General features: G+C 39.1%; 1 protein-coding gene across 4 annotated transcripts in view; it reads left to right on the plus strand.

Annotated features, from left to right (window-relative positions):
- LOC126480907 (band 3 anion transport protein) overlaps nucleotides 1–13,501 on the plus strand; it is a 603,907-nt gene that overhangs the window by 429,631 nt on the left and 160,775 nt on the right. For all 4 annotated transcript variants that reach the window (XM_050104308.1, XM_050104310.1, XM_050104309.1 and 1 more), the window contains 2 exons: nucleotides 49–209; nucleotides 9,753–9,930. In XM_050104308.1, coding sequence (XP_049960265.1) covers nucleotides 49–209; nucleotides 9,753–9,930 — 339 coding nt within the window. The remainder of the gene's footprint in view (nucleotides 1–48; nucleotides 210–9,752; nucleotides 9,931–13,501) is intronic.

Below are 13,501 nucleotides of genomic sequence, written 5' to 3' on the forward strand. Positions count from 1 at the left end.
TAATATTAAGTGCATTGCTCATTACAGAATGATTCATGCTATGTTTAGGTCATCGTTTTGACGATGCAAGAGGGTTGCGGCGGTACAAGCTTCAGAAGACTCCTTCATCAGGTCTTGTTCATATTGGCAGGAAAGATGGTTCAGAACAATTACAGAGTGTACTTCCTCTGCAAGCATACAAGAAAATGTTTGACCACAGCCCTCATGAGGTGATTGTTATCTCTAATTATGCTTGACATAGTTTAAAAGTTACTGTTTTTTTGAAGCATTGTAGTTTCCTTCTCCATTTGAATGACGCAGCTGCTTATAGTCTTGAGGAATAGTGATCTACACAGTAACTGATTGAAGATAATTTTCCTGTTATGAGTTTCATTTACAATGTCATCAACATTAACATTAGTAGTGATGACATATTTTTCCCTACAAGAAACTTAAATTTTCTATTTGTAGGTTGGTGTATTGTATTAATGAGCCTAAATATGGTGCTCTTAGTACCTCTCAAAAATACACTAATGTACTTTCCTCTTTAGTAGCACACAATCATATCAAGAGAGCAACAGTCTCTCTGTCACAGTTAATATAAAAATAAAATTTAAAAAGCCTATGAGCTCTATATTGAGAAAGTTGTTAATTAATTATGTGTGACAAGTTACAACTTTTTGCTGCAATCATCATGCTCTTAACAACACAGTATATAATTGACAAAGAATTAAAAAATAGCCATCCCAGTCTAGAAATTGCTTTCCTCCACAGTTGACATCAGTGTCTATATTAATCAATTACACTTAAACTACTGCCTCTGCAGCTTCAATTGCTGATGCTCCACCTTGATGTGGGATTCTAGTTGGCACTGGAGAAAAGTGATGTAAATACACACTGAATGATCACTAAAATTGCGAAGCAGTCTCATTGCTTAAATTCCAAGGCTTATTGAGTGAGAGCATGAGATGGCTTTGGTCTTGATATGTCCATTGGATGGGGGTATTAAACTCACTGTCTTTGTTACTCAAGGGGGATAGCCTATGTACCAGCATCGAACTACACAAAAAACCTTCTCCCTTATTTTTATCAATAATACAAACATAAGTTTACTAGCTAGACTAAACAGTTGCACTTAAAAAAAGAACATCTATACAATTCACAAAGGCATGGTGTAATTACTAGAAGACAACTGGAAATTCCATATGAGAAGTTAAACCTAGTGATTGTTGTTTTCCAGCCAATAATGTTGTATGGTGTTACTTAACATTATCATAGAAAACTTTACCAAAAAAATGACATATTATACTTGAAGCTGACATGGAGTTGGTGAGCCAGTTCTATGCAGGACTGGGTGGCAATGTAGGCTTGTGCCTAGGAAGTGGGCCATTGGCAGCTCATTGAAACAGTATGAACAAGTCAGTCACTTTATCCCAAACCATGAAGCTGCACTGAGATGCTGTCATACCCCTTGTACCATGTGGTGAGGTGGATGCAATGTTGGCTGGCATCCAGCTGGCAGGCACTGACGTATGTGCCTTGGAATGCTGACGAGTGGCTGGCTAGGAGCATGCAACCCAGATACACATGCCATACTTTTCATGCACTGTCAGCAGTGCAGGAGATGGCTGGATCACTTGCAGAGGATGCCAGCTTCCAGTCACGTCCCCATGAGTAGTGGCATGAGGTGCCATGGTGTCTGCATCCACATAGGATGGAGGCAGCTGTGCCATCCTGATCACAACTCACTGCCCCGCAGGCAAGAGTCAAGCTGCTGCTGAGTAAGTCTGTAGTAGCCCACCAGTGAAGGGGCACCAAGTCCCAGAAGGCAGACTTGGCACCAGTATATGCTTTTGGGTGACTGCCATGGTGTACTGGTGCCCAGTATAGCCCCCTCATCATAGTCAATTTGCCAAGCTATGAATATCTCTGCTAAAATGTCACAGCTACTTATACAGGATGTGTCTCATCTGCTGTGTCGAGGCACCACTTCTAGTCATTTTCCTAACAACATTCCTGCAGTCTGTCAATGAGGAAACTACTTGCCTCTTTCTGTAATACCCTTGCCTTGCCACTGAACTGGTTGGTTCGCATTGCCAGGTCTGATCTGTGTCACAGAGTAAAAACAGCTCTGTTGCTGTAATTGTTATGCTGACATCTTGTGCCCACTGGCTGCATGTAGCTTCTGCAGTGCTGCACACAAAATTGCCAGAAAATAGTGGCAGCAGTACACTACAACTCTCCTCTCTGGGTTTCTACCCTGGACTGTTCTGCAACAGAACTCAACCTGCATGGACAACACTGTATAATATTTACTCAAATTATGTTCTGAAAGAGCTGGGCAGTTTGAGTCACAATGTTCAGTGGCTGCAAATTCACCCTACAGCGGGTAGCTCACTACTTCCTTACTTATCACTGCAAGATTTGATCTGTGTTACTATAATTAACAGCCCATTAGTTCTCATGTGAATGTACAATGCAATGTACAGCAACTAACCTCCCACTAGCCGTGTCATTGTGACAATTCTTTGTGTATGACTGAATGTCTCATCTCACTTTCAAGGCCCTCATGACCTGCTCAACTGCCATATACTTCTTAAATGCTAGGAAATACATTTCTTACTACCACGCACATCACATTATTGTACATACAACATTTATCTTTTACTTCTCAATCTCCACTTACAACTAAAATAATGTGCAAAACTCCCTTAATAAATTATTTTTAAGAAACCTTCTTTAATATCACATGATCTGGCTCCATTAAACTCATGTAGTTGACATTTTTCTTGTCTGTCTGGTGTTTTTTTTTTTAACCCATTGTTTGGGAACTTCATTCAGAACTTAATATATGTGACAACAGTTCCCCTTATGCTTTCCTGGAAAACGTATTCCCAACCTATCCTCACACACGAATCGCATTTTGTTCGGCCACTCACAATACGGCAACAATATTCTCCCCCAAATGCTCAGCTTTCTGATACTCCTGCTGTTCCAAAGCAACTTCCTGGTTCCTAGCAACACTTTATCATACAAATTAAGCCATATAGAGTTTGTTTGCAATTTAACCAGCTTACCCCTTAAGATGGGCGAACATTCTGACAGCAGTCAACTGATGACATTTCCTCTGGCTGGAATAAGTTCCACCATGCATAGCTGAAGATTAATTTTGTCATAATGTTAGGACAGAAAGTTTATTCTCAGGTTCACCTTATATCCTTCACTTAACTTTATGCCTGTTGCAAAGCTCAAACTGCAGCTGCGCTATATCTACATCTACATCTACATGACTACTCTACAATTCACATTTAAGTGCCTGGCAGAGGGTTCATCGAACCACAATCATACCATCTCTCTACCATTCTAATCCCGAACAGCGCGCAGGAAAAACGAACACCTAAACCTTTTCTGTTCGAGCTCTGATTTCTCTTATATACAGATCACTGTGTCAATCAGCAGCTGGCTCTGCAAGGCTGCGACCTAATACTCGTACTACTGTTACATTGCAAACTTCTAGCATATATGCAACAGATTTTGCATTGTTGACATGATCGCTGATGTTATAAACAAGCTGCATCTTACTTTTCCTACACTCATCCTGCTTCTGAGGAAATGTGTGCACCAGTACAGCTTCTTCCATGACATCTGCAACACACTTATCAATATCAACAGCTTCTTGTGCATTTCCTGTAGTATCTACAATAACATCATCATTGTCAGTTCCACTTGCATGACCCAAATGTCAGTGGCATGTGTACTCCCTATGTATTTGGAACAGGCTCAGTGGTCTGAACAACACCCAAAATTGCCCATGTTACAACACACAGACTTACTCACTTTCGTATAGCCCACTCTCACTCTTGTCTAGCACTGCAGCTACTTCAGACTCCACAGTTCCATGTGATATCACAGCTGATACTTCTACATTATTCTCCTTAATGTCCACACTGTTACTGCTCTGCACATTGAACCAACTCCGCACAACATCATCATCATCCTCTTCACTAAATGTTTTCATTTTCCCAATAATTAGATCGTCCTCCCAGTTGTCAAATTTCATCCTAATATTCACAGGATTGACAGCCTTAACTAAATTAATGGTAGTTGGATGTTTGACAGGAACAGATAAACTAGTCACGAGGATGTTCCTCTCCCTTTCATTTTTCTTCTCCTCCCTTCTGTCTGCTTCCTCTCTATCCTCTCCAAAATCTCCCTGTTCTCACACTCTGAGGTCTGTTTTTAATCCACCAGTCATCAGGTCCTCTCTGCACCTCCTCTGCATACTCTGGAGAAAAGCTACTTCCTTTTTTGTAACCCAAAACGCTTCCAGTCTCATATACAACTTTGAATTGTACACTTGCATCTCTTTTATTTTGGCTGCTACAGTTTTTAAAACCTCCTATGGTAGCCCCTTGCAGTATTGGAAAGCCTGCTCCCTGTGGTACTAACCATGACATGATTACTCCCTATCAATCATAAACACACAGATGACAAATACACTTATGCATACCATTATCCCAACACTTCTCACTATTTTACATACTGACATACTAGCCATATTCCTTGCTCGGCACCATTACCATTCCAAGTGGCACAGACCAATGAAAATTTTGTACAATTCTCAAGCTCTGGCTTCATAGAAGCTATGCTTAATAAATACAGCAACACAGCAAAGCAAAATCAGATTATGAAAAGCATACTTAACTGTAACACTATCATAAGATTTCTTACTGTAACTTAATTACTCTGCCTGAGAGCTGCTCATACCTATTACTTTATGCATTGAAAACAGTGAATTCTTCTTGATAGCACTCAGCTTCCCCTCCTGAATTGCTCCGCCTCCTGAATCGCTACATGTGTGTAAGATTTGGTATACTCATAGACAATGAGCAATACCTCTTGCTCATGACAACACTTATTACAAAACTACCATTCTTATTTGTATACTTGCAGAACACTGTCTGTGGTAACCCATCACATACTAAAATTGTGAGTATATTGTAACCTCTGGCAAAAACGGATCGCCAAACACCCATCAGCACTTTATGATATGTGCAGTCAAACAAAAACATAAAGAAAGAGACTGTACTCACCCCAACATGTATTGAAGAAACTGCAACCCTGCAGTAGTCAGATCATCTTTTTCATCCATGTCAGTTGTAGGTAGTGTCGATCCCTCTTCTGTCACCAACTGAAGTCGATGACCAGGTATGAAGGATTCCACTACTGACACCAGCTGAAGTGGACACTTTCATTATACCAATTAGTACCATACAAATTCCTAGATCAATATAATTTCTTTGGTTTTAGAGCTGCAAACTAATGTCTGGGAAATCTAAGTCTTCTCTATACATCTTAACAAATGTTGATTTTTGTGTTGTAAATAAATGCTATTAATCCTGTATTATTATTTTTTGGTAATTTAATCTCTAATTGTTTTCCATTTGTTAACTCTACAAGTTTCACAACATCCATTATGCAACACGTTACTGGCTTCAGTGAAGACTGGTGATTTGTCTTATCATGCAAAAATAAAAAAAATAAAAATGCTTTGCATGCTCTGTGTTGTAATTTAACATGTGGTCAGACAAACAGTACACTCTAGTTAAAAGAAAGCTATTTATTTTCATCCATTGGAGAATTAAATAAATGGGGACAGAGTCACAAATTCTGGAGGAAATCAAAGAAATCGATAAGATATTTTGTGGAATGACAATTCCGTACCACTAATAAAAGCATGTTTTATAAGATTAGAGACAAGGGAAGGCATAAAAATAATTGTAGACCTGTTAGCCCCTCTTCACAACACACAAAATATTGACTGAAATATGATGAACAGCACAGAAAAAAAAAAACAAAAAAAACAATGGATTTAGGTAAAGCAAAGGAAGAAACAGGCTTGAGAACTGGATGTAGTACACTGGACCATTTGCAAGGTTTGAATGAAATTTTAGAACATAAAAAGTAATATAAGCTACTATTTTACCTGAGATTCATAGATTTTGAGATAACTTTTGACCCAATTTCAGCAAAATATGCATTAACAGTCTTTGAGAAACAAGTCACTGATACACTGTAAGTTACTATACTGAAGAGTATCACATTAAAATGGATGGTAAAAACTTAAAGGGCGGTTTTTATTGAATTCCAAGAGATAATAAGAGACTAAGAAGGTATACTGGAAGATGACGTTAGAAAACAGGCTGAGACAACATGGATACATATACTTTACGAGGTGCTATCCAAAATTTTCAGAACTGGTGCTTCCACCTGTTGAAAATCTTACCTTTGGACTAATGTTCATCATCACCCTCGAAGTATTTCCCATCCACATGTACATGCCAGTCCCAGCGCTTCTGCCATTGGTCAAACATTTTCTGCAAGTCCTGTCCTTTGAGCGATGCTTCTTGAATCCTCTCTAGTGTGTTGAACTGATGGCCTTTCAACTTGAGTTTCAGTTTTGGGAATAGCGCGAAGTTGCAAGGTGCCAAATCTGGCAAGTATGGTGGGTGGGGTACAACAGCCATGTTGTTTTTTGTCGAAAAGGTCCTGGTGAGCAAGGACGTGTGACAGGGTGTGATGTCATGATGCAGGAGCCAGTTCCCTTGACACCAAGGTTCGGGCCGTTGTCACTGCTCATTTTCACAGAGCCGTCACAAAACGTCACAGCAGTACGCAGAATTCACTGTTTGGTTGGGTGGGACAAATTCTTTGTGCACAATTCCCTTGGTATCAAAGAAAACGATGATCATGCTCTTCACTTTGCTCTTCACCTGTCTCCCTTTTTTTGGTCTTGGAGAGCCTGGGCTCTTCCACTGGGAAATTTGTTACTTTGTCTCTGGGTCATAACCATAAATCCAGCTCTCGTTGCCAATGATAACCTCTGACAAGAAGGTTGGATCATCAGATGTGGTTTGACGAAGGTCCGTGCACACTTCAACATGCTGTGCCTTCTGATCAGCAGTCAAGATCCTTGGCACAAATTTTGCAGCGACACGATGCATGCCCAATTCACCAGTCAGCATTCGTTGACATGTTCCATAACCAATACCCACTTCATCCACAAGATCTTGAATGGTTCGACGTCAATTTGTGAACAGTGTCTGGCGTTGTGCGGCTAATGGGCCTTCCAGTGTGAGCATTATCTTCGACCTCTGTACAGCTGGCCCTGAACTGAGCATGCCACTCAAGCACATGTGTACGGCTCATGCTCTGTCCCCCAAACACTTGTTGAATCATTGCAAGGGTCTCCGTAGCACTTTTCCCGAGATTTGCACAGAATTTGATACACCCGGGCTGTTCTGTTTGCGAATCCATCGTAAAATCACCACACACCATACACAGAGTATTACAGAAATCACTGTGGACATGCAACATGTCCTCCCAGCTGAATGCCACTCCACACACTGACTTATCAGATGTGCAGCTCTCACCACCTAGCGGTGCAAAGATCTACTACTCCTACTTTCCAGATGGCAGCACCAGTCCTGAAAATTTTGGATTCCAACTCGTATGTCGTTAGTGGCTGTCACTAGCAAATGGCCAATGATATGACATAGATGATATGATAATGATGGTCATCAAGATCTTAAACCTCCTTCTAGTGTGGATTGGTAGCAATGCTGGAGCTCATACTCATCTGGCTAAGTGTATCACAGTAGATTATACAGTTAGTGTCATGACGAATCCATATTATGGTTAAGTGCTTATTTGATATATCCTCACATTTATGTTTCCTGTGCTCATTGGCATTGTTCTGAGGAATGAACACTTGTGTTAGAACCAGAGATAGTAGGGTTGCTGTTGTTGTTATTGTTGTTGGCTGTGTTTAGTGAATAAATCCTAGTTTTATTCATCTAGGGTCTTGGATTCAACTACTTAACAACTGCTGCAGCCAGATTTGTAACTACTTTGCAGACATTTTAACAGATAGAATGAGTGATTAATAATGTTCTTCCAGTTGTTGCGCCAAGTTGCTGTTTTCATTTTATACACAATATTTTGATGACCGAGCCAGCCATGTTCCTCAGTTTTGCTGTTATATATACTCACTGCCTGTACTCCAACTAGAATGTACAAGTGACAGCAAAACTTACAGCTTCTCAAGACGGTGGCTGTATCTCTCATTGAAATATTGTGCATAAAATGAAAACAGAAACTCAACAGAGCTCCTGGAAGCATACTATTAATCAGTGGTGCTGTGAAAACCTGAGACTGGGAGATGTTTTCACAAAAATGGAAGTAATTTTAGTATGTCTATAGAAGTACAATAAGATCATTAATGTTCACACTATATTTCAGTTAATCAGCAGACTGCAAGAGTTGTAAATTCAGACATTTATTAGACAATGCAATTATCTATGAAGGAATCTTGCCAATTTATTTTTCAAATGTTACCTAATTTTGCCAAGATGTCACCCTGGTGCATGAAGCTTTGTTTGCAAAGAAACTGAAAAATGTATATTTGACAAAACATAAAAAATGATGAAGCCCTTGTCTACAAATTTAAAGTTTTATGACTGAGGTCACTCATATAACACAGATGTCTAGAAGTAACAATGTGATTGCACATAAAATAGAAAAATCACAGTATCAGTGAGGAATTAAGCTGTGGTAGATATGTCTCATTGCTGGGACATTTGGAATTCTGATTTAATATTGCTTAAGTGTGTGAAAGGGGGCAGTGACCATACACAAACAGAATTAGTGCAGGCTAATTTGAGTCATAAAACAGTGCCACAGAAATGATCAAACATCTGAACTGACAGACATTGAAGAAAGGTGTCTACAATCTCTCAACATGCTTCTTGGAAGGTTTCAATAAAATGTTTTCATGATGCAGTTTAAAAAACTTTCTTCAATCTTCTCAGTAAAGTAAAGTTCTTTTGGCATTATGAAGATAAGATCACACAAACAACAGCTCAGGCAGCAACATTAAGACGTGCTTTCATCCCACACTTTATCAGTGACTGGCAAGCCATTCAATCTTAATATATGATTATAAAAAAGTCCTTCTACACACAAACCTTTGACTTGTGGCGGGTAGATGCAAGTAACAAATGTGGAACAATAGCTGTCTTGATGTATGATGAAGTGCAAGTGGAAGTCCCAAACAAACAATTGATGTACTATACACTGTTAACATGTAACCATCATTTAATGTGAACATTGAAGTTATGTGTTAAAGCTCATGCATGAGGGAATTACAATCATTTTGAAAATCATTTATTTCCTTTCAGAATTGTTGTGACTGTGCTGGAGAATAAATAACTTTCCAACCAATAATTTCAACAATAATGGCTGTCTCCAGTATGACTGAAATGCCTTTCTTTACTAAAAGGAGTTATAATCCTTTAAGAGACAAAAAATAGTGCAATTGTTTTTTTATAGTCTGCTTAATATATGTATAGCATTTAAATAGTGTCTTTAATGGGTAGTATATTACCAATGAGAATAGACCACTACACAAACTAAAAGAGATGCTGACCAATGGACATGTGTGTAGAAAACACACACACACACACACACACACACACACACACACTCACTCACTCACACATCTGCATGTCTGATGGTAAACAGCTCTTCTTTTTGATGGGTAACGCCCTGCTCTCATATATATTTTTCATTTTATCCAGGATATTTATGGATAGTTAAAACATATTTAATATAAGCCTGAATATGGAAGCTTTTGGTTATAAATTGTCACTGTGACTGCAACACCAAATTAATAAAACATTTTGTTGGTAAAGTTCTCTATTTGATACTTCTAGGTTTTTGTTCAACTGGATGAATTGTATGGAGAAGGAGAAGACAGGGAATGGAAAGAAACTGCCCGCTGGATCAAATATGAAGAAGATGTAGAAGAAGGGGCGGATCGTTGGGGTAGACCTCATGTTGCTTCATTAAGTTTTCATTCTCTTCTGAATCTCAGGAGATGCCTGGAAACAGGTGAGAGGACTGTGCCTGACTTAATTTGTGAATTATTCATGATTTCAAAGAAAAACAATATGTTACAATCAGTTCTCCTGTTAAGGTAATTTTCATTTACGTAATAGCAAGTGATATTAAATAATTTTTTATTGTTTCTGTATACTTTAGGATAAAAGGAGACCACTCACTGAAAAGCAGAAGTGTTTAGTCATCAATAGGCACACAAAACAGAAGGAAAACATGTTAGCATTTGGACTCCTCCTTTGTCACCACTCACTGAAAAGCAGAAGTGTTTAGTCATCAATAGGCACACAAAACAGAAGGAAAACATGTTAGCATTTGGACTCCTCCTTTGTCAAGATACAGTGCATAAACACACCCACACACTCACTAACTTGCATACATCTGCATATGCCCCTACATGTTACCAGTGTTCTGTAAAAACTTTCCTATGACATTTTTAATGTTTGTCTGATGGGAGAGGAACAGTGAGTACCAAGGTAATCATTTCGTGAAACTCATATCCTTCCCTGTTTCACATGTGGTTGATGCAGGTATAAAGCCTATTGTTGTATGAGGCTCCTTGTGAGAAGTTCCTGAGCATACAGATGAATAAAAAACTCAGAGAGCACCAGCTTGTGGATAAGTTAACCAGAAAGCTCACTTCTGTCTGTTTTGTGCTCAAAAATCTCCGTCACTGTGTTGACATGCAGACTAGATTCCTCGTACACTGTGCCCACTTTCACTCAGTTCTGTCCTGTGGTGTAATCTTCTGGAGCATTGTAGCTAAAGTGAAACAAGTGTTTATTCTACAGAAGTGTACAATAAGTATATTATATAAAACTGATAACCAAACATCATGCTGAAGCTTCTTGATGGACCAAGGATTCTTACATTTATGTGCCAGAACATGTACTCACTAATGGTATTTTTGGTTAATAACAAGAGTGAATTTAAGATGAATTCAGCAATTCACAACTACAGCACCAGAAGGAGAAATAATTACTTCCCTATGTAGGATTAAGAATGAAGTTTTTATTCTGGTGCAAAACTCTATAACTGGTTGCTACAGAAGGCAGAAAACTGAACATCATCAAATATTTAAAAATATCTACATCTATACTGTGCAAACCACTGTGAAGTGCATGGAAGAGGGTATGTCCCATTGTATCAGTTGTTAAGGTTTCTTCCTGTTCAATTCACATACTGAACATGGAAAGAATGATTGTTTAAATTCCTCTTTGTGTGCAATAGTTAATCTGATATTGTCCTCATGATCCCTATGGGATCAATATGTAAGGGGTTGTAAAATATTCTAGAGCCATCATTTACGGCTGGTGCATGAAACTTAGCAAGCAGCCTTGCTGTGGTTAGTTTATATCTGTCTTCAAGAATCTGCCAGCTCAGTTTCTTCAGCATCTGTGTCACACTCTCCCACAGGGCAAACGAACATGTAATAATAATAATGGCGTGTGACGAGGGCCTCCCGTCGGGTAGACCGCTCGCCTGGTGAAAGTCTTTTGATTTGACGCCACTTTGGTGACTTGCGCATTGAAGGGGATGAAATGATGATTAGGACAACACAACACCCAGTCCCTGAGCTGAGAAAATCTTCGACCCAGCCGGGAATCGAACCAGGGCCCTTAGGATTGACAGTGTGTCGCGCTGACCATTTTTTTTTTTTTTGTTTTAGGGCCTCCCATCTCCCCTTCTAGCCCTTCCATTCGCTCTCCTTCATGCGCCTTCTTCGGCGAGCTTCAATGCCACACTTTTTTTTTTAATGGGTTATGAAACTGAATTGCATCTTGAAGACAATGGTAGAAAATTGTAATCCAAATATATTACCGTGAAAATAAGTCTCTCTATATTACTGTTGACTGCATTAATGGAATGCAAAATATTCTTTCATTAGAATTTAAACAAAAATGAGAGAGAAGCAAAAGTAAAAATTAAGACAGGAAATTAAACTTCTTCAGTGATACACGTCTTATGCATTAGAATAGTTTTTCCCTACTATTCTTGTGCTGTGGCATGATTCCTGTTACTTTTTGGGAAAACATGCTTTTTCGGGGTTCTGTTGAGGCCTTCACGGCTACTGTATCCGCCCCGGGGTACATGAAGACCCCACCATACTGCACCCTCAACAGCAATCCCCTACTTTGGCAGTCTGTCTTGTTTCGTTGATTTCATATTATTTAGGTACTAACCGATACCTTGTTTCTGAAACAATATTTGCATCATATTCCCGAACTTCTTTTTATGGTCTTTGTTCCGGTATATTTTGAAGTATTCGTCTTTCATATATTCTCAATATTCTTGTAGATTGTCATTGCCTTTGTTGTTGACAACATCATTGACAAAATTTCCAAATAGCCACAAGATGACATTGTTTTTTTTTGTGGTGGAAAGGAAACTTCTTCTGAGAAGAGTATATCGTGTACTGTGATTTCTCTTCCATCGGTCCATTTGAGAATAGCGACTTGCAATACAATGTCATTCCAAATATTCTTGTATCCATTACGGATGAAGCGATGCTTTAAGGAGTCCAAATTGTGACATTTTTGGCACACATTGGTTGCATGTAGTCTTATTGAATACAGTTTTTCATTGGTGCTAATTATGTTGTTGACAACTCTGTACCATGACGCTTGCACTTCCGTAGTCAGTGTTTTGTTATTTACATTAGCCCATATTTTTCCCAGTTTTTGTTGGGATACTTCAGCTCCATTTTATTTTGGTTTTCGCCTGATTGTAACTTCTCTACTATACATTTACTTGTCCTCTTATTTTTGTCTGTTAAAATGCATGCCAAGTAGCTTAATTCTACATAAAAATCCTTAATATGCTTTAGGTTGTAATTTATGTTGTGAACATCTACTGGCGGCTGCATGCTTCCTGGTTTAAAAAGGTCAAATAGAGCAGCAGTTATGCTGTTTGGCTGCGTCTCTATAAGTTTTAGTGTTCTTTTAATGAAGAGGGCAGTGTTTTTCCTCTGAAGGTCTGTCAGCCCTAGGCCTCCGTTTTTGGGTCTCAATGTAGTCGTTCCTACTGCTAGTCTAAAAATATTGCCTTTTCATACGTATCGACAGATCGCTATGTCTGGAGGTGTTGGTAAAATCTGAGTGACATATGCAGCTTTCAAAAGAACTGCACAGTTTATTAGTTTAATTCTTTGCTTGATATTTCAGTCTCTCGATTCATGCAGTATTAAGCTGCCTCTGATTTTCCCTAACACCTGTTTCCAATTAGCAGCCGTTGTTCTTAATGGGCAACTGTAAAAAGTTATGCCCAAAGCAATGTGACGGTCCACCCTGTTTGCCCATGGTAGCTGCACATTGTCAATACCCTGTAAATTTAAAAAGGAACTTTTCATTTCATTTATCCTCGCACCAGTTACCCTGCTATAAAGCAATAACTTGTCCGTTAGCTGGGCACAGTCATCATCGCTCCTTACTAGAACTCCCACATCGCCAGCATATGCATTTGTAACTGTCTTCAGCCCAGCTATTGTTATGCCTTCTAAGGTTGTGTTCAAAAGCCGTAAAAGGGGTTCCAGAGAAACCACATAAAACAACGTGGACAGGGGACT

This window comes from Schistocerca serialis, chromosome 5 (genome assembly GCF_023864345.2).
Source record: "Schistocerca serialis cubense isolate TAMUIC-IGC-003099 chromosome 5, iqSchSeri2.2, whole genome shotgun sequence".
Taxonomy (NCBI): Eukaryota; Metazoa; Arthropoda; class Insecta; order Orthoptera; family Acrididae; genus Schistocerca; species Schistocerca serialis.